The following is a 24,255-nucleotide window of genomic DNA, read 5'->3' on the forward strand; positions in this document are numbered from 1 at the left end:
GTTCTCGCGCTAGGTGGTCATAGTTATAGTTGAATCAAAATTATGAATGAATGATAAGAAGAATTGGGAAGGATTACACAAAACACATACGAGTAATCTTCAATGTTTTTAATAAAAAATGCACAAGTTTTTATGGCGATAATTGTTTCATTTGGGCACGTGACTGTGTGGGGGTTCTTTTTCCTTAGAGTATGACCTTTGCTTGGTTTTAGATGTGTACAAACACACATTCTTCATATGAATTACTAAATGAATACACAGACAACCACTTTTATAGTAATGTTAACCAAGCAAATGATGCTTTTTTGTAACTTTTGACGTCATATTTAGACGTGAAATTAGATGTAACAGTATTACCGGATGCTTTATATGTAAAAAATTAAGGTTTGTTTATGTTGCGGACGCCTATATAACTCATATCAACAGGCACGTAATGAAGATAATGAGTCATGTCATTATACACTCCAGTATGTGGGTTTTCGGTAGCACTGTGTACTATTATTCTGCGTTCCTTTATGTTCTATATAAAAGTATACATTTATTAAAGGCTTTCTTAAATTAACAATATGAATAGAAACAATTTTTGCATCATGTTATAATGCTACATCTACAGCTTCAATTTTTTAGCCGTCAAGGCTTTTGCATCGTGTTTCTTTTTGTTTGTTTTTGTAGACCCATTACTGCTAGCTGATTGATCCTGTAGCTTAGAGAAGAATGCCTTGGATGATTTTAATGCTCCATGATCGTTGCTGGCCGTAACCTGAAAAATTGTAAATAAATTAAAAAATTATTTGTTAATAAAGTACAAATATTGTGATTAAAGTTACTGTTAAGTATGTATAAGGTTTACAAATCTTAGAAATTCCTTGAAAACAGGGTGTTAAAAGTCTGAATTATTGTTCGTCATAAAATTTTACTATTAGTCTTAGAACCAATTTTAGTTTCATTATTAGTCGCAGCACAAACAAAATTTGTATGTGTAAATATTGGGAGCTACCGTGGTGCAGTGGTAAGCACGTCCGACTTTCACTCAGAAGGTCTGCGGTTCAATCCCTGACCAGAACATCAAAATTTCCGGCGGTGATAAATTCACTCAGTGTAATGCAGGCGACATTTTCTGAGTATTTCAGCCATGAAAGGCTTTTCTTCAAGTGGTGTCGTAAGCCGTTCGGACTCGGCGATAAAAAGTAGGTCCCATATCATTGAGTTAATATGAATCGGCGTGCATTTATTGATATGACCCTTCCAGGATGTTTTGGGAACATATGTATGTAAATATTGTAATAATATTATTGAAATAATATATTATATAGGGGAACTACACCAAAACGTGAGCCGAATAGCTTTGATATAGCACTCTTATATGGTACCTTCGATTTGTCGATTTTTTACTTGTTATCCTATATATATTAACCAATTTAGTTATAATTTGCTATTTTAGTGTCTACGCGGGTAAATCCTCGTTGCTAGAATTTCAGGATCGGTCCATATTTTGATATATGTGACTCCCATTTAAAGCATAACTAAATTTGTTATTACACGGTGAGAACCCTCGTAAGTAAATTTTGTGTGTTTTAAAGGAGAACGGAGAAGAAAAATCTCCTTCCTCCCCTCCCTCTCCCAAAAGCTCAAAAAAACGTGGACTTATGTCAACAATTTTTGGTGGAGAAGTTGTTGTTGCCAAAAAACATCCAAATTGGGCTAAAAACGTCGATAAATACTGCAAAGTACCTGAAATCGTTCGGTACCCGTACATGGGGGATACTCCAAAACGTGAACACCGAAGTCCATAATTTTTTATGGATATGTTTTTTGACCACTTCGAATGCTATATGCTTTATTACATCCAGTTTGGAAGAAAACGTCGATAAAAATTTAAAAATAACTGAAGTCCGGCGGTACTGTTATATGGGGGCCAGGGACGTACGCAGGATTTCATTTCGGGGGGGGCCCAACTTGACCAAAAATCATGAAACTAAAAAATGTTGTGTATCGTTACGTAAAGCTATTTTAAGGTGTTTTTACGATTTTATGCATATTCAATATTGCCACAAAGTTAGAATTGAAATTAACCATATCAGACCGCGTTCGTTATAGTCCCCATACAGAAGTTTTTAACCAAATTCTCCAATGAAAATCATAAATGTATACTGCCCAAAATTCAACCACATTAGCTCTTATTTGGCATTTTGGGTTCTAAATCCCACAGCGAATGCTTTCGAAAGATTTTCTATAATTCGAGGCTATTAGAATACTTTTTAAAAATTTCGTCAGTAATATGGAGTTTGGAAATCCTTTTGGTGGAAGAACTTCCATGCAAAAAGTGCGAATATGTCGAATAGATATATATAGTGTTTGGGGGATATAATCAGTTCGACTCTAACATAACGCCGTTTCTTCTTTAAACTACATATATTATACACTAACTTCAGTTCAATTAAAAAAGTTTTGTATTATTGTAAGAAAATAATATTCTTTAAGTGCATAAAAACGCCAAAACTGTACTATTTTACCAGAAGTGATAGAGTCAGTGAAAGCCAACTAACAATTTAGAAAATTATATTAAAAAAAGAAAAAAAATCAGGAGCCGGGCGATGCAATCTACGACTCATAGACTCCGAATCCTACTCGCAGTACTGTTTGAGACTTCGTAAAAACATGATCGAAAAAATATCTCTAAAAAAAGCTCGGCAACATTTTAGAAAAAATAGAATAAGTCCATCCATCTGATACATCAATGGTTTCCAACGACCAATCCCATCTGTCGGCACAGCGGAGGCAAACTTATGAAAATTCATAACTTTTGTTTTCTGGAAAACCAGAAAAGTAACAGTCGGGTTTGCCTACAGAGATGTACCCTCACCCTGTGTTAGTTGAGACTTTTATATAGACTGATCGAATACGGGCTGCATAGCAAAATTTTTTTCTGTAAATGGTAGCCAGGAAGTTTCAGAATTTCGTCTCCTTTTTTTGACGTATAAACTTTCCGACAACATTTTGGAAAAATTTAGGGTGTACAACTTCTCGATTGTTGACGTTATGCTAAAAATGTGACTTCGATGAAAGCGCAAAAGTTTTGCACTTTTGTACAGACTATACCTGAAAGAATCAACTGATAAAGTCCATTTTGGAAGTGGACTTAATTTTGGAAGTCAATTTAGTTGGTCGGCGTAAGATTTAAAGCTTTTGGACCAATCCTGACAAAACCGTGGACTCACCCACGAAAAACACAATATCGCTGCAAACGTGACCTCAAGAAGTAACATTGATCAAAATGTGCAATGGCTCCTCGAACGGCCATTATACTACTACACTGAGGTTGGACTTTTGTGAGGGATGTATCCGAAGATGTTGTCCCAAATAGACCCTCTTGGTACTTGAAATATGAACGTTTGGAAGTAATTTGAGGATGTTTAAAGTTTCGGTCAAATCGGATAATTGAAATTTTGTGTTGGAAGTACCAGAAGAAGTGAATCGGTCCATATTCGAACGTACTCTAGGTCTCGAAAAAATCGAATTGGACTTTGCTCAAGATTTTAGGGAAACATTTTTAAGTCTGGCTGGGGAAGTGTCCAAAGGAAGTTTGAGCAAAATATTGCGAGATCCAAAAATTTGACAAAATCTGTTGACCTGTTCGAAAGTTATAATGGGCTCGAGTCAGACAGACAGACGGACGGACTAATTGGGATAAAGCGACTCCAAATTGTTTGACGCGTGTTACATTTTTATCATTAGCCGAACGGCTGTGGTTACAATATCACGGTGCTCTTGAACCAACGTTAAATGAAAGGAGCTTACAACTGAGAAGATCTTGCGGATTCTGGAACAGCAATCTTCATAGATAAGAAAAATCCAAAAACAAGAAAAAATCGCTGTAGAGATTTTTAAATAAATCGCGGTCAAAGTTCACATTTCTAAGTTTTCGCGATTTTGCTTGGAAACCGCAAGGTCTATCGAAATGGGTCTAAAGAAAATGTTGTAGCTATGCAAATTTGTTCCTAGGATTTTCCATTTTTGAGATATAGAAGTTCAGGTTACTTATTTAGGTTTTTTGTTAGGTTTTCACGATTTGCTTCAAATCGAAATGGGACTACAGAAAAATCTCTACAAGATTGGAATTCGTAATTTTTTTCCTCGGTTGTACCATTTTTGAGATATATAAACTTAAGTTGGGAAATTGTAGTCATGACATTAATTTATAAGGAGGCGATACAGTCTGTGAAATGCCCCATTTTGAATTTCTATATCTCAAAAATTGTTAAGCGTACGAAAATATCATAAGAGAATAATAATTTTCACTGCTACAACCTTTTCTTTAGCAAAACCTAAAAAAACCTACAAATGAGATTTTTTTATTTTTTTCATCTAGGGTGTAAGCTTCTTCCATTTACAAATAAAAGCAGATTTTAATACAATACCAAATAACCAAAGTTTGAGCATTAATTTCGTTTACGGTTGTTTTTAGCTACAAATTTGTTACTGATAAGAAAAAATTCAGATGGACATGCTATTTTTAAAGTAGCTCAACAAATTTTGTCGGACCAAACCATTTCGGGGGGGGCCCGGGCCCCCTGTGCCCCCCCCCCTGCGTACGTCCCTGATGGGGGCTATATCAAAACGTGGACCTTTAAAGACAGTTTTTTGTGAAAAGGTTGTCTTACCTTTGGAAACACAAAATCCTAATTAACTTCAATTCGATGGTCAAATGGGACAAATACCTTAAAAATTCCTTATAGCGTCACGTCATATAATACATATCACGTTATATAAACAAGTTTTGGTAGAAATGCTATTTAACATCCGGAATCACAAACTCCAAAATTACAACCAAATTATACAATAGCTTTGTTCCAGAACGATAACAGTGTTCTCTTTAACCCTAAAGGTGTGAACAGAATGAAATACGCCGCTTTTTTCACGCTCAGTTTCATGTAAAAGATTAAAGGCCAAGTACTACCTAATTCAAATGCTGCCTAATTCATTTAAATTAGGTAGTACTTGGCCTTTAGTCATTTACATGAAACTGAGCGTGAAATAGCGGCCTATCTCATTGTGTTTCTACCTTAAAGATGAGAACAGAATGAGAAATTCATGCTTATCCAAGCCTGAATTTGTGTAAAAGAATAAAGAAATGCAGGATCGCATTTGAATTAGGCAGACCTTGGCCTTTATTCGTTTACATGAAATTGAGCGTGAAGCAAGCAAACAAAAGTCATTGTGTAATATCTGCTTAAGTCATATCTGGTAAATGCCTAAAGATCAAGTTCGACCTAATTCAAATGTGATTCTGATATCTTTTTATTAGGTCGAACTTGGTCTTTAGTCTTTTATCAGATATGACTTAAGCAAGAATGTCATGCTTCTTATGTGTCGAGGCCTTAATACTACGTTAGAAAAAAACTACGTATGTTATGTTCGGATGACATTTTGACCCACCCCAACATACCAAATTTCGGTTCCGCAAAGTAATCCACCTATACCTTCTGTTGTTATCCATGAGCCTTTAGCTCCAGAACCTCCATCGTTACCCTTAAATCAACTAATTGTAGTTGCGCCGCGGAAAACTGTTTTTGTATCCCGACTACATCCTGATACTTCAACTGATCATATTCGTAATTATGTCAAATCTAGAATTAATATTTCAAATGATAATGATTTAAAGGTATTTAAATTTAATCCGCCTCAACCAAGAGATTTTTCATCTTTTAGGATCGTGGTTCCAAATGATTTATTCCATACCATAGTTGATAGCGAGTTTTGGCCCGAGGGACTTACAGTGAAAGAATTCATCTACAAGGAAAGATCTACTCCGATAAATCCGATTGTTCTTCCAAAAAACTAGAGTCATTGCCATTTTTATATCAAAATGTTAGAGGTTTGAAAACTAAACTCAGTAGCTTATATTTAAAAAGTTTTTATTGTGATTATAAAGTCGTAGTGTTTACTGAAACATGGTTAAAGCCTGAAATAAGTGATACTGAAATCTTTTGTGAAAATTTTCAAGTTTATAGGAAAGATAGACTAAACAAGGTTGGTGGTGGTGTTTTAATTGCAGTTCTCAATTCTATTTCATCTGAATTAGTTGCAAGGTAGCCACCTGGGCCCACTTTTATTTGTACTATATATTAACGATCTTCCTTCAGCTATACGTTACTGCAAAATTTTAATGTATGCTGATGATGTAAAGCTATTCTTTCAACTGAATTCATTAAGTAATTCAATATATCTACAATATGATCTGCACTCTCTTACTAATTGGTGTTACGCAAATGGGATGACTTTGAACCTCAAAAAGTGTAAAAAATTTTCCTTATCTAGATCACTTCCGTTTTTCTCCAATTATTATATTGGTTCACATCAATTGGAAAATGTTGACTCTTTCCTAGATCTAGGTGTTTTATTAGATCATAAATTGCGCTTCAATTTGCACATTGATTCTTGTGTTAATAAAGCTAAATCGTTATTGGGTTTTATAAAACGTTGGTCTAAAGAATTTGATGACCCATATGTTACGAAACGTTTGTTTGTTAGCCTCGTCCGCCCAGTTCTGGAATATGGTTGCATTCTATGGAGCCCTTATTACAAATCATACTCTGATAAGATTGAGTCGGTTCAAATCCAATTCCTACTGTTTGCCTTGCGTGGTCTGCACTGGGACACGACCGCGCTACTCCCACCTTATGAAAGCCGTTTAATGTTAATTGATCTTCCTACTCTTGAAAAAAGAAGATTTACACAAAGAGCGCTATTTTTTATTAAACTGTTTCGCGGCTTAATTGACTGTCCGTACTTGATATATCTACAACTCCCTCTGCGGAACAGTAGAACACAGCTAATGAGCAGAAACTATTTTTAATTTATATCTATCACCCTCGTTCATTCTAAAAAATTGAGCTCTGCTTAACGGCAAACTAAATCTTCCTCAGCGGAACCAGTAGTATTCAGCCTAAAGAGCCTTTAATGTAAATACATATTAATTTCCCTAATTAAATTATGTTGTTGTTCTAGTTTGTGATTAAATTTTTATATCGGCTGATATAATTTGTAGCCGGTAGTTTTATCCCCAACTAACCCGCCATTGACCGGTCAATGGTGTGTACGTGCTCCCTACGTAAGGGGAGGTGGCCCCCTCGGTCGGCAGGGGCGGGTGTGAGTGGCTTGGGAACGAACGAAAAAAAATAAAGAAAAAATAGAACTTGAGAATAATATTATATTTTAACATGAGAATAACATTATATTTCAACTTGAGAAAAATATTATATTTTAGCTTGAGCCAAGGCGAATTTAACAAGGTGATCCAAAAGGCGAATTCTGGCCGTAGTCTTCATTTCCTGTCACATTTTTTGCGCGAAATATCCACAAAAAATAGATGAAAACACGTAAAATATTCTTCTCGAAGCTTAAATAAAGATGTTGTACACAGATATTCTTTATAGAAGAGAAATATTTATTTATTTTTGATTAAAAATTTATTTATTTATTTATTTATATAATTTACCTTATATAAATATAAGATAAATTGGGAGAATAGCATTAGCAACTTAGGCCATCAGCTATCCAAATTTAATTACAGAGTATTTTTGGTATAATGATTATAGTACATATTAAATGTGTATTTTACAATATGATATAAATTCAAAAACTGCATTAACATTTTCAACTGTAGGAGTTATAAGAATATCCATTCCTTTGTTGTGTAGTATTAGGTTGTGTTCTTGATGCAGAGACGGGCATTCAGAAAGGATGTGACGGACGGTGCAAATATTATTACATTTTTTACATTTATCATCAAGACTCTTGTTCAGTAGGTGTAAGTGTGTTGAAACTGTATGACCCATTCGCAATCTTGAAAAAGTTTTAATTTTCCTTTTCTCCAATTTGGAAGAATAAATCGGCAATGAATTATCGGGATTAATAATGTTGTAATGTTGGTGCGTGAAACTCTTGTACTTTTCATAAATATAAGAATTTATTTCTGATTTTATAACTTTTTTTAAATCAACTTTTTCTATTAATGTATCTGCCACTAAAGGGGCAGAGCATGCATATTTTGCTGCAATATCAGCATATACATTTCCGGTTAGACCAACATGGCCAGGGATCCAAAAAAGTGTAATTTTGAGTTTGTTATCAATTAACAAATCACGTATATTATTAATAGATGCCCATTTGTTGTTTGCGATGTTGGATACAGCTTTTATAACAGATAAACTGTCCGTAAATATAATGGTTTTTGTTGCTGAATTCTTAGCGATGTTTATGGCGTGTAAGATTCCAGCTGCTTCTGCGGTGAATATAGATGCTGTGTTTCCTAAAATGTGTGCTCCTAGAATCTGCCCAGTATTATCGACAACAGCATATGCAGTAAATGAGTCATTTTTTGATGCGTCTGTAAATAACCATTTCGAATCCATATTTTTTGATAAAAAGTTGCGGTAATGTTGTTCGAATATTTCGCTTGATGTGTTTGCTTTTATATAGGCAGTGAGATGTAAATCGCAACTGGACTCAGGAAACATCCAAGTGGGGTATTTTTCCTTATAAGACGTTAGTTTTTCTTTAAATGACAAGATATTATTGTGAACACAGTTATACATAACTGATTTATATTTGGGCTTTCTCTTAGCTGAGATAATTTTGGTGACTATTTCATCTAAAATAGATTCGTTTTCAGACATAATCTTAGGAATAAGCATATGTTTGGATTCCAAATATCGGTCTTCTATGGAAGGTAATCCAGATTCCATATAAAGGATATTAATGGGTGTTGTTCTGAAGGCGTAGATGCTAGCTCGAATGCAATCATGATAGATAGATTTGATTTGCTGTAGGGTAGTTTTTGGGCTGTTTCCAAATAGAAAAAGTCCATAATCAATTTTGCTGAGTACCAACGTTTTGACTAAGTACGTTAATGTGGTTATGTGTGTAAAACTTCGACCAGCCAAATATTTAATAATATTTGCCCTGCGGACAAGATTCTTTTTCAAACTGAGTATGTGTTGATTCCAACGATAGTTTTTTTCAAAGATAATTCCCAAGACTTTCAAATTATTTACGCTAGGAAAGACAGTGTTGTTGACTGAAAGTTCTGGAGAGGTACAGTTGTGCTTCCTGCAAATGTGCATTATAGATGATTTTGATGGTGACATTTTAGCCCCAGATTTGTTTGTCCAGGTGGTGATTTCTTGTATAACTTCAGCGAATATATTAGTTGTCGCATCATTGTTCTTGTTTATGCTAATGATATACAAGTCGTCAGCATATAGGCAATGGTAAATGTTGTGTTTATTGATAATACCGCTTATTTCATTAAATGCTATTTGGAAAAGGATGACAGAGAGTGGTGAACCCTGGGGTATACCATTGTGTAACGGAAATTGTTGGGAAAGGTTGTTGTTTATCTTAACACGAAAATTCCTATTTGTTAAGAATGATTTAATATAGTTTAAGATCTTCGATCCAACTCCCCATGATGATAAAGCTTCAAGTATAATGTGAATGCCTACGCGATCAAACGCTTTTTCAAAGTCGATGGCTAATATTGTAGCGTGGCTTCTAGATGATAGTGCCTTTATTACGAAGTAGTCAATGTGCAATAGAGCATCTGTACAGCCTTGTTTTTCTTTAAATGCTACCTGATTTAAAGCAATAAGCTTGCGGGTACTAAGGAACCATGATAGTCTTTTTGAAATAATACGTTCCATTAATTTTGATACACATGACAATAGAGAAATGGGACGGTAACCGGAAAAATCAGTTTTACTTTTATGAGGCTTAGGAACTGCTGAAATTATCGCTGACTTCCATGAGTGAGGTAGAATTCCCATGTTGAAAACTTCATTATATAAAGATAATAGCTTTGACAAGCCTTCATTTGAAAGGTTTTTAATCATGGAATAAGTAATTCGGTCATGGCCCGGACAGCAAATGAAGACATCAGCTGGTATTATTGTATCACCTTCTTTCTTGCACCATGGCTTGAGCATAATATTAGTTGTGTCTTTTTACTTTTTCAGCAATAATTATTCAGTAACTTCTTTTTAGAGAGTAAGAGATTTTACTCTTTGATACGAAAATAGAGAAAAAAGTAAAAAGACAGCATTTAGTAAACTTTAGCAAGATAACATTTGATAACCAAACCAATAGAAATAAAAAATAATTAATATATTTATAAAATAATCAATAAATATTGCTGAATTGTAATATTTATAGTATTTCCACAAAAATAACATAAACATTGAGCAGCTGACCATTAGCAGATGGCTAAAAAACAATTGATCGAACTTGTTAAATGCTACCAGGAAAAATTCTTTCAGTAACTTTTAGCAAATTCTCAGCAAACAACTGTCAAAATTGTTCTCTCACTTCGCTCTCTTTTACTGAACTTTTGTGTAAAAAGACAGCATTTAGTAACATTTCGTAATAATTATTAAAAATTATCACGTAAAAAGACACACCTATTGTCACAACTGAATATTCTGTGAGCTCGTTTGAACACTTAACTTAAAAGAGTAAATTATTTCAGGAATGGAAAACAAGGGCAAAGATATTAGCATTGATAAAAGGAAAATTATAAGTATATTATGGAAAAAGCTATCGAAATATTGTTGAATCTGTATGTACAACGTTTTAGACATAAAGTGAGTTATAATCTATACTTATAAAAGAGTTCAGTAATGATGACTCACTGACTCACTGATTCACTGATTCACTGACTCACTGACTCACTGACTCACTGACTGACTGACTGATAATCAACGCCCAGACTAAACGGCTAAAGCTAGAATCTTGAAATTTTGGGTGAGGGTCACTCTTGGTCCGAAGGTGTCAGATAAGGCTGGATTTTTGGAAATTCGAACTAGAACTGTACTAAAAGTAATAAAAGGTACTAAATATGGTACCCTTTGTATTAGGCAAACGCGAAGAGCTAGAATTCTGAAATTTGGAATGAGGTTCACTGATGGAGAGTTAGAAAGGTGTACCAAATGGTTTTTGGAAATTCGAACTATAAGTGTACGAAAAGTACTAAAAGTTACTAAATTTAGTACTATTTGGTATTACGTGAACGGATAGAGCTAAAATCTTGAAATTTGGAATGAAAATCAAGGTTTAGAAGATGAGTTGATAAAGGAGGTGGTTTTGAAAACGTGTACTCATGTGTACGAATAGTACTAAATGGTACTAAATTTGGTACAATTTGAATTTGGGCGAACCGATAAAGTTGGAATTCTGAAATTTGGAATTACTGTTGGAGCATAGGTTTGAGATATGGAGGTAGTTTTCGAAATTCGTACATATGGGTACGAAAGGTACTAAATAGTACCAAATAAGGTACAATTTGGATTTGGGGGAACGGATGCAGCTGGAATCCTGAAATTTAGAATTAGGATAACAGTCGGGGTGTAGGATAGAGGTATTTTGGAAATTCGTACTTTTGGGTATGAAAAGTACTAAATGGTACCAAATTTGGTACAATATGAATTTAAGTGATCGGATAGAGCTGGAATAGTGAAATTTGGAATTAAGATTACTATTGGAGTGTGGGATTGGGATACTTTTGGAAATTCGTACTTATGGCAACGAAAAGTACTAAATGGTACCAAATTTGGTACAATTTGGATTTGGGTGATCAGATACATTTGGAATCCTCAAATTCGAAATTAAGATTACTTTTGGAGTGCTGGAGGTAGGTTTGGAAATTCGGACTACTAAATTGTACTAAATTGTACTAAATTTGGTACAATTTTGATTACGGTAATCTGATGCAGCTGTAATTCTGAAATTTGGAATTAAGATTACTGTTGGCGTGTAGGATTGAGGTAGTTGTGGTTATTCGTACTCTTGGGTACTAAATAGTACCAAATTTGGTACAATTTGGATTTGGGTGAACGGATATAGCTGAAATTCCGAGTTTTGGAAATTTTTAGTTATGGGTAGGAAAAGTACTAAATTTGGTACAATTTAGATTTCAATGATGGGATACATTTGGAATCGTGAAATTCGGAATTAAAATTGCTGTTGGAGTGTTGAAAGAGGGAGGTTTGCAAATTCGTACTTTGGATACGAAAAGTACTAAATGGTATCAAATTTGGTACAATTTGGACTACTGTGATCGGATGCAGCTGTAATCCCGAAATTTGGAATTAAGATTACTGTTGGCGTGTAGGATTGAGGTAGTTGTAGAAATTCGTACTCATGGGTACGAAAGTACTAAATGGTACCAAATTTGGTATAGTTTGCATTTTGGTGAACAGATATAGCTGGAAACCCGAGATTTGGAATAAGGAGTACTGTTAGAGTGTAGGATTGATAAAGTTTTGGAAATTTGTAGTTATGGGTAGGAAAAGTACTAAATAGTACTAAATTTGGTACAATTTGGATTTCAGTGATAGGATACATTTGGAATCGTGAAATTCGGAATTAAAATTGATGTTGGAGTGTTGATAGAGGTAGGTTTAGAAATTCGTACTATGGATACGAATAGTACTAAATGGTACCAAATTTGGATTTGAGTTATCGGATATATCTGGAATCCTGAAATTCGGAATTATGCTTATTGTTTGAACATAGCACTGTGGTAGTTTTGAAAATTTGTACTTATGGGTACGAAAAGTACTTAATGGTACTAAATTTGGTACAATTTGGATTTCGGTGATCTGATGTAGCTGCCATCCTCAAGTTTGGAATTAAAATACCTGTTGAATTGTAGGATTGATAAAATTTTGGAAATTTTTAGTTATGGGTATGAAAATTACTAAATTGTACTAAATTTGGATTTGAGCGAATGGATAGAGTTGGAATCAAGAAATTTTGAATTAAGATTACTGTAGGAGTGTAGGATTGAGATATGGAAGTAGTTTTTGAAATTCGTACTTATGAGTACGAAAAGTACTAAATTTGGTACAATTTGGATTTAAGCGAACGGCTAGAGCTGGAATCTTGAAGTTTGGAATTAAGATTACTGTTGGGGTGTAGGATTGAGGAAGTTTTGGAAATTCGTACTTATATGTACGAAAACTACTAAACGGTACTTAATTTGGTACAACTTGGATTTGAGCGAACGGGTAGAGCTGGAATCAAGAAATTTGGAATTAATATTACTGTTGGAGTGTAGGATTGAGATATGAAAGAAGTTTTGGAAATTCGTACTTATGAGTACGAAAAGTACTAAATTTGGTTCAATTTGGATTTGAGCGAACGGCTAGAGTTGGAATCTTGAAGTTTGGAATTAAGATTACTGTTGGGATGTAGGATTGAGGAAGTTTTTGAAATTCGTACTTATATGTACGAAAAGTACTAAACGATAGTATATTTGGCACAACTTGGATTTGAGCGAACGGTTAGAGCTGGAATCTTGAATTTTGGAGTTAATATTACTGTTGGGGTTAGTTTTGGAAATGCGTACTTAGTTTTGGAATTGCGTACTTATGCTTACAAAAAGTACTACATTTTGTACAATTAGGATTTGGGTGAAATTATAGCGCTCGAATCCTAAAATGTGGAATTAGGTACACTTAGGGGTACGAAATGGTTCCATGTATGGTACAATTTTGTATTGGATGAACGGATAGATCTGGATTCGTGAGATTTGGAATTAAGATTACTGTTATCATTTGCTTATAACGTCCGATTTAAGAAATATGTGCCATAAATATACGAAAAGTTGTCAATGGCACAGGATTTGGTACAATTTGTTATTATGTAAAGGGAATTTTGAAATAATAGGAGGAGGTTCGTATTTATGTATTTACATGTAAAGTACTTAATAGTTCTATAATTGGTTTTAGGGGAACAGATAGAGCTGGAAATGAGGATGGCGGTTGTTGGGTTAGGCCGTATTTGCGCTGAGAACCTCAATTAAAATATCTCAAAAAATGTGGATTGCTCTTGATGTGTAGGCGTGACGAAAATCGAACTAAAGTGGTACGTATTAGTACATAAAATGTTTCCACCATTCTATATTATATATTGTTTATTTGTTTTGTATATTTAACGCATACGAAGTAGCGGGCACTTTGCTAGTTAACTATAAACAAACCCGAATTTTTAGGTCAAAGCCCAGATCTGGACATTATATGGAAGCCAAAGCCTTACAGTCTCAGCAGTATGCTTTGAAATGTTATCTTGTTGAAACCAAATATCGTAGCTAAGCGAAGTTTTTCTACACTTTATGGTTTCAAGATGTTTTGTCCTTTGTCTATTCAATAAATATAAGTTCACCCACTCCAGAAACTGTCATACACCCCCACACCATAACACCACCCCATCATGTTTTACCGTGCCAAGAATATTTTGTTTTTTCAAGCGCTGTTCCAACTTTTCTCCAAAATATTTGAAGTCCTTTTATTCCAAACATACAGAACTTGCTTTCGTCCGAAAATGTCAATTGTTTCTAGAATTCTGGAGGCTTGTTTATTAGGCCGGGGCGATTTGTATGGAAGGAAAAAAGTGTTATCGGGCGCCTGGAGTTTCTGATTCTTGGGATTGTACTGAGCAAAAAAGTCAACTAGACCATATGTCTACGTTGAAAATCGAGCCCCCGGATTTTGACTTGAAGTTTTTTCAAGGATTTTTGGATATTTTGGCATATAACAACCAAACCACTGAGATTTTCGATCCAATACAAAGACAACAATTGTAGCCAAGACAATAATAAAGAACTCTCTAGTACATTGCAAAAGCATTGGAACGCTCATTCAGGTAGTTATGGCCTCGGGAAGGTGCACATTTTTCAGAAAATATCGATAAACGACACTGTGCTACAAAATGGAACTCAAAGTCAGTGGGTGGAAAATTTCTCTTGGAGATGAAAGCCCTTGGTGAGTGTACTGAGAACCCAAAAGGAAATTTTCACCATAGGTCAAGTTTCCGAGATATTGCGTGATTAATGGTTTAATTTAATTTTTTTCATCCCTCTAACTCAATTCCTTTCATGTTCTTTTCGTCCTTTATTTTTTGAACCGTAGTAAAAGTACCACAAGGCGAGATTTTACAGCATCCAAATATTCTACAAAAATGTTGTTCAGAAGATTTTAGGTACGGTTCTCATTGATGACCAATCGATATTTCCCCGTTTTCATGGTCCTTTTTGACATTTTACCGGTTTTTGTTCAGAAAACTAGGTTTTGTTTTTATGTATATTCGTTATTGGTCTGTGGTGCTTCTGAAATACTTACCACAAATAGCTCTTGTAATAACGAACACGTTAATAACAAATTTTATTGGAGGACAGATCCGGTTATCTAAATTTTTGAATCGGATATTTGATATTAAAACCGATTTTGGAGCGGGTTTTAAGTAACCGATTAACCGTATATGTACAGTGTTGGTCACAGAATTAACACACCCCTTTGTGGCAAAATGATTTCAGTCAGCTAAGATTTTGAATGGGCAAATTGAAATATTTTCGTAAACAAAATCCTTTTCTATAATGTATTTAACAGTTTTAATGATATAAGTGAATAGTATTATCAGTGGTTTTTTGAAAATAAAAGTTTTGTGAAGACGCCCAAATTATCAAGGGGACATATAATTAGCACACCCTAAGATTTTTTAATTTAATTCAATTAATATACAAAAATTAATTTATATTGAAGATAATTCATATTCAAAACGTATTGAACAAATCATTTTTTGAAAGAAAAAATAATTTATCACCCCGGAATCTCATAATATATCCCAATAGCGGACCATTTTTCGTAATGTACACTTAAACGTCAGAAAGTCGGCAAAACTTTAAAAACAAATGTACAATTTGATCTGAAATTATTGAAATTGTTAACCGATTACTGAAATTTAAATATAAAGTGCAAAAACTTTTCAAAAAGTGCTTAAGGTCGATGATTCAGTCAAGAAAATTTTCGATTTGGAAGGGGTTTGTAGAAAGAAGATCTATAAAATGCACCCTTATGTAAAGAAGGATCAACTTATAACACCATTTGTTATTCAAAATTACACGTCTGAATAACACCAAAGACCTATCACTACAAAACTGTCAACAAAGCACTAGGTGAACACGTAGCACATGAGTATGTTTAAAGGTATAACCCCTTTCTAACAATAAAGGATTTTGAGGTTTGCTGAAATTGGTTAAAATCCATGAAAGTAGGCATATACTATTCAAGATAAATGTTTTCTGGATTATTGATTTTAAATTTAATCGTTTGAAGCTCCGGGAAACATATTATCTTGCGGTCTCACTAGACTATCTCCCATTTGCCTTATGTTTAGAAAATTATTGAAATTTGCGTAGGTCCCATAGAGATGAACCCAGTGATATTTTACATCAAAATCGGTTTAAGAAGCGGTTTTTTTTTTTTTGTTCTAGCTTCGGAACCAACAAAGTTGTAATCATGTAATCAGCTACTTGCTGTCATTTGACTGACCATTTTATTAGCTTTCCAATGATATACATAAACGATTAATCGGTTACTTAAAACAGGTTCCAAAATCGGTTTTGATATCAGAATATCCGGTTCAAAAATTTAGATACCCGGATCTATCCTTCAATAAAATTTGTTATTAACGTGTTCGTCATTACAAGAGCTGTGTATGGTAAGTATTTCAGATGCACCACAGACCAATAACGAATATACATAAAAACAAAAGATAATTTTCTCAACAAAATACGGGTAAATGTCAAAAAGGACCATGAAAACGGGGAAATATCGATTGGTCATCAATGAGAACCGTACCTAAAATCTTATGAACAAAATTTTTGTAGAATTTTTGGATGCTGTAAAATCTCATCTTGTGGTACTTTTACTACGGCTCAAAAAATAAAGGACGAAAAGAACATGGAAGGAATTGAGTTAGAGGGATGAAATATTCTACAAAAAGATTCACCATTCGATTTGACTGAAGACATGTAATCTCAAAATGAAGCTACAATAACGCTTAACAGAGATATAAAGCTATTTTCTGGCAAATTAAGGGGCCAAAATTAAACCATTAATCACGCGATATCTCGGAAACTTGACCTATGGTGAAAATTTCATTTTGGGTTCTTAGTACACTCACCAAGGGCTTTCATCTCCAAAAGGGATTTTCCACCCACTGAATTCGAGTCCCATTTTGCAGCACAGTGTCATTTATCGATATTTTCCGAAAAATGTGTATTGGATCGAAAATATCAGTGGTTTGGTTGTTATATGCCAAAATATCCAAAAATCCTTGAAAAAAACTTCAAGTCAAAATCCGGGGGCTCGATTTTCACAGTAGACATATGGTCTAGTTGACTTTTTTGCTCAGTACAATCCCAAGAATCAGAAACTCCAGGCGCCCGTGATGGTGTTCAAATCGCCCCACTCTATTGTTTATGTATCTATTAGCAAATTCAATACGCCTCTGCCTGTTCACTAGTGATATGTATGGCATTCGCCGTGCAACTCTACGGTAATATCCAGCTTTATGCAGCACTTTTCTGGATATTTCTGCACAAATACTTCTTTTGGATGCCACTTTCACATTTTCAACAATTTCGAAGTAGTTATAGGACGGTTTGTTTTAACTATATTAATTATGTTAAGCTCCTCCCGTCCTGATAATATTTTTGATCGCCCAGATCTTGGCTTTTACATAAATATTCCGATTTGTTTATAGTTAATTATGACTCTGTATGGACTAATATGTTCTACGTACAGTTTCACCAATATTTCGATAGCTTTTTCCATAACTTGCCAAGATTTTACCTTTTATCCATGCAAATTTCTTTGCCCGTGTTTTTCATACTTGAAATAATTTACTTTTTTAAGTTATAGTGACAATATTGATTAAAAATAGGAGAAAACTGCAAAGAATTTCAAAAAAACTAACGATACTATTACAACTTATAAAGTGAACGCAGACTGTTTGTGGCTCTAATTTAGCAGTTGTAACACTTTTATACCGTTATCTTCGAAAAAGTTATGTATTTTATGGATTTTTTCTTTTTATTCTTGTGCTAAAGAGTGCGAATAAAATATTTATGAAAGAAAAACTGTTCTCATTTACCTATTTATGTAATGTTTTAGCATCATTTTTGAAAAGTAGTAAGGTGAACGCAGACTTTCTGGGCTATGTGTAATCCTAAAAATCACTTGATGTGCATGCTGTTTCTCGATACAACGAATTGTTTTTTTATACATTTACCAAGATTTGCTTTGTCGGCTGCGATGTAGCATCGTCTACAGTTTATTGTGCAAAAAACTGCATAACGCTTATAATTTGCACAAAGTACATACATACACTTTTCATGCGCATCCGATTTCTCTATCAACCGTGAAAAAATATATCGATCTAAACCTAATTCAAGGGGTCGATTATGGATAGCAACCCAACTCCAGTTGCGTTGCCGACAGCAAATTTAATAATACAAATTTCCATTTCCGCATAGAAATTCATACTTTTTTTACAATTAAATTAATAGCTGAAGGTTCAAAAAAATGATGCTGAATGAATTCGATACAAATTTCTGTCGTTTTGCTCATTTTAATTGCATGATTTTCTCCTCTGGCAACGCAACTACAGTTGAGTTGCAGTCCGTAATCGACCCCAAATAAATCCATCAAGAACCGTGTATGTACATTCACAATCAATTTTTGGGATAAAACGGATATAGCTTCCATACCGCTAAACTGTTTAAACCTCTGTTTCCGTAAAATCGCGAGTGGTGTGTCGTTTGCTTGACTGAAAAAGAAACAATCCACACCACAACAAAATGCGAATTAACCCTCGATATTTTCAAAAACATTTTTCGCAAATTTTTAAATTTTTGCAATAGCCTTTTTCGCCATTCTAGTGCATTGATTTTCACGATCTGTGGTTTATATGAACCGGACCGTCTAAAAACTAAAATATCGCGGGGTACCAGCACACTCAAAAGGATATTGTAAATGGGTGAATATTGCGAACATACTTGTTTTGGGGATCGAAAACGGCGATGTGCGAAAATGTTTTTAAAATAAATATTTTTCAGCTGATACTATTTTATATGACAATTTTGTGCATAAATTAGCAACGGGCCATGTATATTTAAGAATTTTTCAACCCACGGGAATGACATAGGACCATGGAAATGATATTAAAATATTAAATTTTGTAAGATTAATTTGTCCTTTCATTGTTTTAATTAACTACAGCCTTGAAATCGGTTTAAATCGGTCTATTTGGATATAGCTCCCAAGTAATGAGTGTTTGCACCTTGCGACCAATTTTTTTTTTCATATAAATATGTAGAATATTTTATTTTGATTTTCAAGCCTTGTTTAAGGATATTTTGTTCTACTTATTCCGTTTCTAAGAATCCAAAAAATTTCAATATTTGTAAGCCTAAATGCGTCGGGACACAGAAACAAGTCTATTCGCCAAATACTGTACCCCAAAAATATCGTACTCAATTTTGTCCTTTGGCAGTAGATTATTGTGATGCTTCGTGGCCTACATAGTCAATATACATATCAAAGTGTGCGTAATCGCGAGTACTTTAATCCTTTTATTTATTTATTTATTTCATTTTATGCAATATAAGCCTATTCAATTGCATTTTGAACTACTATATGGTATGGTATTTATTTATTTATTTATTTTTTGAAATACCCGAATGCGCTTCCCTGTTAAATCAAAACTACAAAAAACACTTAAAATGCGGCTTCAAAATGTCATCATCCATAAAAGGTGGATGTAGTAGAAATTTTGAAAAGTGATACATTAGAAGTGTAATACTCATTTTGTATTCTTCTGCTTTTGCTTTGGACAGATGTCCGTCATTTGAATGGTTTAATCAGCAATCGAATAGAAACGGAAACAACCTCGTTAGCTTCAACGTGTTTTTACCCATTTTTATGCATTTACGCGGTAATAATTTCCACGCAATTAAATTTTTTTGCCAAATTTTTGAGCTTTGTTTAAAAACACTTATTTTGTTCCAGCAAAAGCCATGGTTACTGGTAAACTGTAGTAGTTCGCGTATTATAATAGTGCAAAGCGTGGCTTCATATACTTTATAGGGTCACAAATGATTATTTCTAGTAGTATAAAAATGCAATAAAATTACATGTCACAATTTACATTAGGCAAATTTACTTGCGGCAAGTCTCAGTTTGTAGGAGAGACACGAAACAGAATTTCCGGTATAAACACAAGAGGCATGTTTAAAAGAGAACGAGAAAAATTTCTGCAAGTAAAATCACCTAATGTAAATCGGGACTAATACCCTAGACAGACGGAGTTAATTTGCATTAAAAATTCTTTAATTTGATTAATTTTTCACCCTGACAGACGATAGTTTCTGCATTTATGAAACAGTTGTTTTTGTTGTTTGTTTGTATCCAGCAGACCATTTCATAAAGTTTTACAAAAGTTCGCCAAAATATGCAAAACAAATATACTTTCTGCCATTGAAAGTGGTGGGTATCGATTTGAAATTTTTACCATAGATTTATCTTGTTGCCCAGATTACGAAAGTTCACGTAAAAAACGGATATATAACCGGGTTTTCTAAACCGATATGTGTATCAAAAGAAAGCTTAGGAAAACACCTATCCAGAAATGTAATATTTCCAGCTGTATATAACCCCGTTACAATTCTAGAGCAAATTTTGGGTACGCGGGCAAAAATATTAAAATTTGGCGGCGGTCATAATCGGTTATCCGGTTTCTTGAACCGAAAATTCACGTAAAAAACGGATATATATAAGTGGGTTTTCTGAACTGATATATGTATAAAAAGAAAGCTTAGGAAAACACCTATCCAAAAATGTAATATTTCCAGCTGTATATAAACCGGTTACAATTCTAGAGCAAATTTTGGGTACGCGGGCAAAAGTTTCTTTAAAATTGTAAGTTTTCTTAAGTAAAATGTCTTAAGTAAAAATGTCGGTTATTGTGATTTAAAGAAATAAAATAAAATCATTTTTTGGCTTAATATTTTTTAACCGGTTAGTATACAGAAGAAAACACTACATTTTTGGATAGCTGGTTTCATAAGCGTTCATTTCATTTCACTTTCGGTTCAAAAAACCGGATAACCGGTTATGACCCCCGCAATGTCTTTATATTTTTGTAATCAGGGCAGCAAGATCTATCTATGGTAAAAATTTCAAATCGATCCGACGATTTTACATAAACTAGGAATAAACCGATAAATTCAATATAAATTCAGTTTGACTTTGTGCATTTAAAATATGGATAATGTTCAAATTAATTTGAATTAAGGCTGTTAATGTAAATTAAGACTGCCGTCTGTCTAGGCTATAAGAGGTACATTGAAAAATTAGGAATCTACTGAAGTGTCACACATTCAACCATTATGCTACGTTTCACGGGTGGTTAAGTCCGATCATCAGACATATTAGAATGTTATTTTAGTGGGTAGACGAAGGCTAATAGTACGTTTATATATAGCCGGATTTAACAAACCCACTGGGTTTTAAATTTCAATTCCATTGCTTATGTATTTCAAATAAATCTTCATAAAGAAGCTTAACCCAGCAAAAAGCTATAATATAAACATGCCTTAAGCTTGGAAACTAGAATTTATAGCAAAAATCATTTCAAATTTGTATATTAGAATTTACATGTTTTAATGTCAGTTATTTAATTCCAAATTTTTCCTGTAGTCCAACTTGGTTAGTAACCCTATTTTTCAATGCTTTATCACAAATACTATGACAGCTTTTTTCCACCTTTATTTGTATTTGTCCTTCTGTATCAGAAGATTTGGTAATCAATATTTGTCATCGGAAGCTTTGACAGTTTGATGGTGGCTTAGAACACCAAGACGCCGGCAACCATGTCACTTGGCTCATGCTGAAATATTTGTTTTTTTTTTGTTTTGGCTTATTAAACATATTATTACTGATCATTGTGTGTTGTTTTTTTTAATAAATGTTGGAAATTTCAACATTTTGAGTTACTACCCTTTTGTTAAACAGGTGCGATATGTAGATGCCTTTGTAAAATTTTCATTTCGCAATTTAACAGAACAAGAATTTAGTCTCTGAACTCGTCTCCATTGATGAACACTGCAGGGAAACAACATACTTAATAAGAAATTTGATGTTCTTACCTTTTCGACATTCCTTTGTTTTGTCAGCTTCTTCATTAATTTTGCACTTTCCTCCTTCTTTGACAATGGTATGCCCATTTTTTGCTTTTGTAAATCTCTGGCTTCCAAAGCGTGATGAATGGCCTTTTGTTTTGACTTCTTCTTACGTAAAGCACGGTTCTTATCAGTCTTGCTGCGTTCAGATTTTCCAACAAGTTCATGTTTAGGACCACGGAAAACTTCTTCTGGTGCCAATAGCTTGGCATCACTAACAGCCACTGGAGCAACTTCTTCCATGGCAACAGCAGGGGTGTTGGTAATAATTTTCGGTTCAGGTGCCACAGGCTTTGGTGTAAAGTGGAAGTTGGAAAGAGCATCGAGTTTTACAAATAAGTCTCTCATCATATTACGAATTTCTTTATGCTCTTTAGGTTCTTCAGCTGTACTATCACCTTGATTAGGATTCAGTTTTTCCAACTCCTGTTGATATTCCTTTTCATAGATGTGGGCAAGTGACTCTTTAGATTTCTCTTGGTCTAGAACTAACTGTTTTCGATACTCTTGAGGCGTATGTATTGGCTTAACTGTTCGTTCTACGTCGTCCCACGCTTTGTCTTTAATGCGCTGCCTAATAATATCTTCCAGGCGACGAGTTGTTTCTTCGGTTATAATGGGAGCAGGTCTGACAGTTGATTCAAATTCCAAAACTTCTTCAAGTAAAGAATTCTGTGGACGATTGGTAGCTTGAACTTCACCCTTCAACTGCCAGGGTTTTTCACCCAAAACTTCTTCTTCGTAATCGCGAATACGTTGTTCTAATCGTTCTTGTCTTACTTCAAAAGAGGATTTTGGTCCATCATCTTTTGCCTCTTCATCGCTATCTGAATCGTGTGAATCTGAGTCGGCCGGTCCAAATGAAATTTTTTCTTTATCGGCTTTGGTTTCATCTTCATATTCTTCATCGTTTTCACCACCACTCTCTCTTTCGTCGTTTCCTTCTTCATCAATCTCATCATCATCTGCAGAATTTTCATCAAAATGATCCTTTTCATTTTCTCTACTTTTTGAAGACTTTTCATTTTCTCCCTGTTCATCATCATCATCGTCGAAAAAATCTTTATAATTAGGGTTAGAGTCCTCATCAGAATCGTCTTCAGCCTCTTCTCCCAAATCTTCGTCAAAGTAATCAATACCGTCATCATCAGTAGCCAGCAATTTACCCTTTTCCTTCCTAGCTTCTTTAGCCTCTTCTGCCTCAAGGAATTGTTCCATTTCATCAAGTTTGAAAAACTTGTCATCAACAACAGAGGTACGCTTCAATTTCATTTTGTTTTTCTTTTTGGCCTCAAACAAATTTCCTTCGTCTTTATCATCGTCTTCTTCTTCAATGTGCTCTTCTTCACCATCAGTTTCCTCTAAATCTTGGTCCATATCTTCATGTCCTTCATTCATATCATCAGATTCTACATTGTCCTCTTCCTCTTCCATCATTTCATCATCATCTTCTTTTAGTCGTATTTCCAATTTCTGTTCTCGCAAAGCCATGAAGGTTGCAGTTGTATTGATCATTTCGTCTAAAACTACACCATTTCGCAGTTCCAACTGTTGCCATATCTGTTCTTCATCCATATCATCTACCACCAACTCTGGCAAAATTTCCTGATTTCCACGTTGACTGATATCACTCTCATATGTAATACCATACAACTGCTGCAGCATTTTTCGTATGTCCTTGCATTTCTTAGGCTGTGCACTGTATTAATGAAAGAAGAAAAAATAAATTGAAGAATATTAAAAACAATTCATTTGAATTCCAACACGTGCCAAACAGCAAATACTTGCATGAGGAATTGATCTGGATCTGATGTTAATTTTAAGAGATTTTGATTTATCTCCTGAAGTTTGTCTTCAATTTTAAGCTCTTGTTTCACCGCTGGCATATTGGTCTTATTTTTGATATTTTTCATATATATTTAATATTTTATTGTCTTCTTAGAATATTTTTCTCGACTGAAAAACAAAACACCTACTAACACGCGTTGAAAATGTAAACAAATTATTTTGACGTTTGCATCAACACATGTTCCACAGCAATACTATTCAAACTGTATTTGTTTTCTGCCAAATTTAAAGGAGTCGAACACCAAGGCACATTAATAAGGTAGCCCAATTGATTGTGTAATAGCACGGTTACACTAGAGCTTTTTGCTGGATTAACCCACTTCATGAAG

General features: G+C 34.2%; 1 protein-coding gene across 1 annotated transcript; it reads right to left on the reverse strand.

Annotated features, from left to right (window-relative positions):
• Window positions 1-512: 512 nt before the first annotated feature.
• Window positions 513-24,094, reverse strand: LOC141394161 (U3 small nucleolar ribonucleoprotein protein MPP10). The gene is made up of 3 exons (XM_073968106.1): window positions 23,867-24,094; window positions 22,046-23,777; window positions 513-760 (listed from the first exon to the last, which is right to left on the reverse strand). Exons 1-3 carry the CDS (start codon window positions 23,989-23,991, stop codon window positions 608-610), a joined length of 2,010 nt encoding a protein of 669 aa, XP_073824207.1. The 5' UTR covers window positions 23,992-24,094; the 3' UTR covers window positions 513-607.
• Between the last annotated feature and the right edge of the window lie 161 nt (window positions 24,095-24,255).

Source organism: Musca autumnalis, unplaced genomic scaffold (assembly GCF_047663935.1).
Source record: "Musca autumnalis isolate F117 unplaced genomic scaffold, ASM4766393v1 scaffold_2, whole genome shotgun sequence".
Taxonomy (NCBI): domain Eukaryota; kingdom Metazoa; phylum Arthropoda; class Insecta; order Diptera; family Muscidae; genus Musca; species Musca autumnalis.

What these genes read in the sequence shown, in the direction of transcription:
- LOC141394161 (XM_073968106.1), bottom strand. Translation starts at nt 23,991, where the DNA reads ATGAAAAATATCAAAAATAAGACCAATATGCCAGCGGTGAAACAAGAG. An exon ending in GATCCAGATCAATTCCTCAT is followed by an intron (nt 23,778 to 23,866) that starts GCAAGTATTTGC and finishes TCATTAATACAG; the next exon opens with TGCACAGCCTAAGAAATGCA. An exon ending in AACAAAGGAATGTCGAAAAG is followed by an intron (nt 761 to 22,045) that starts GTAAGAACATCA and finishes ACAATTTTTCAG; the next exon opens with GTTACGGCCAGCAACGATCA.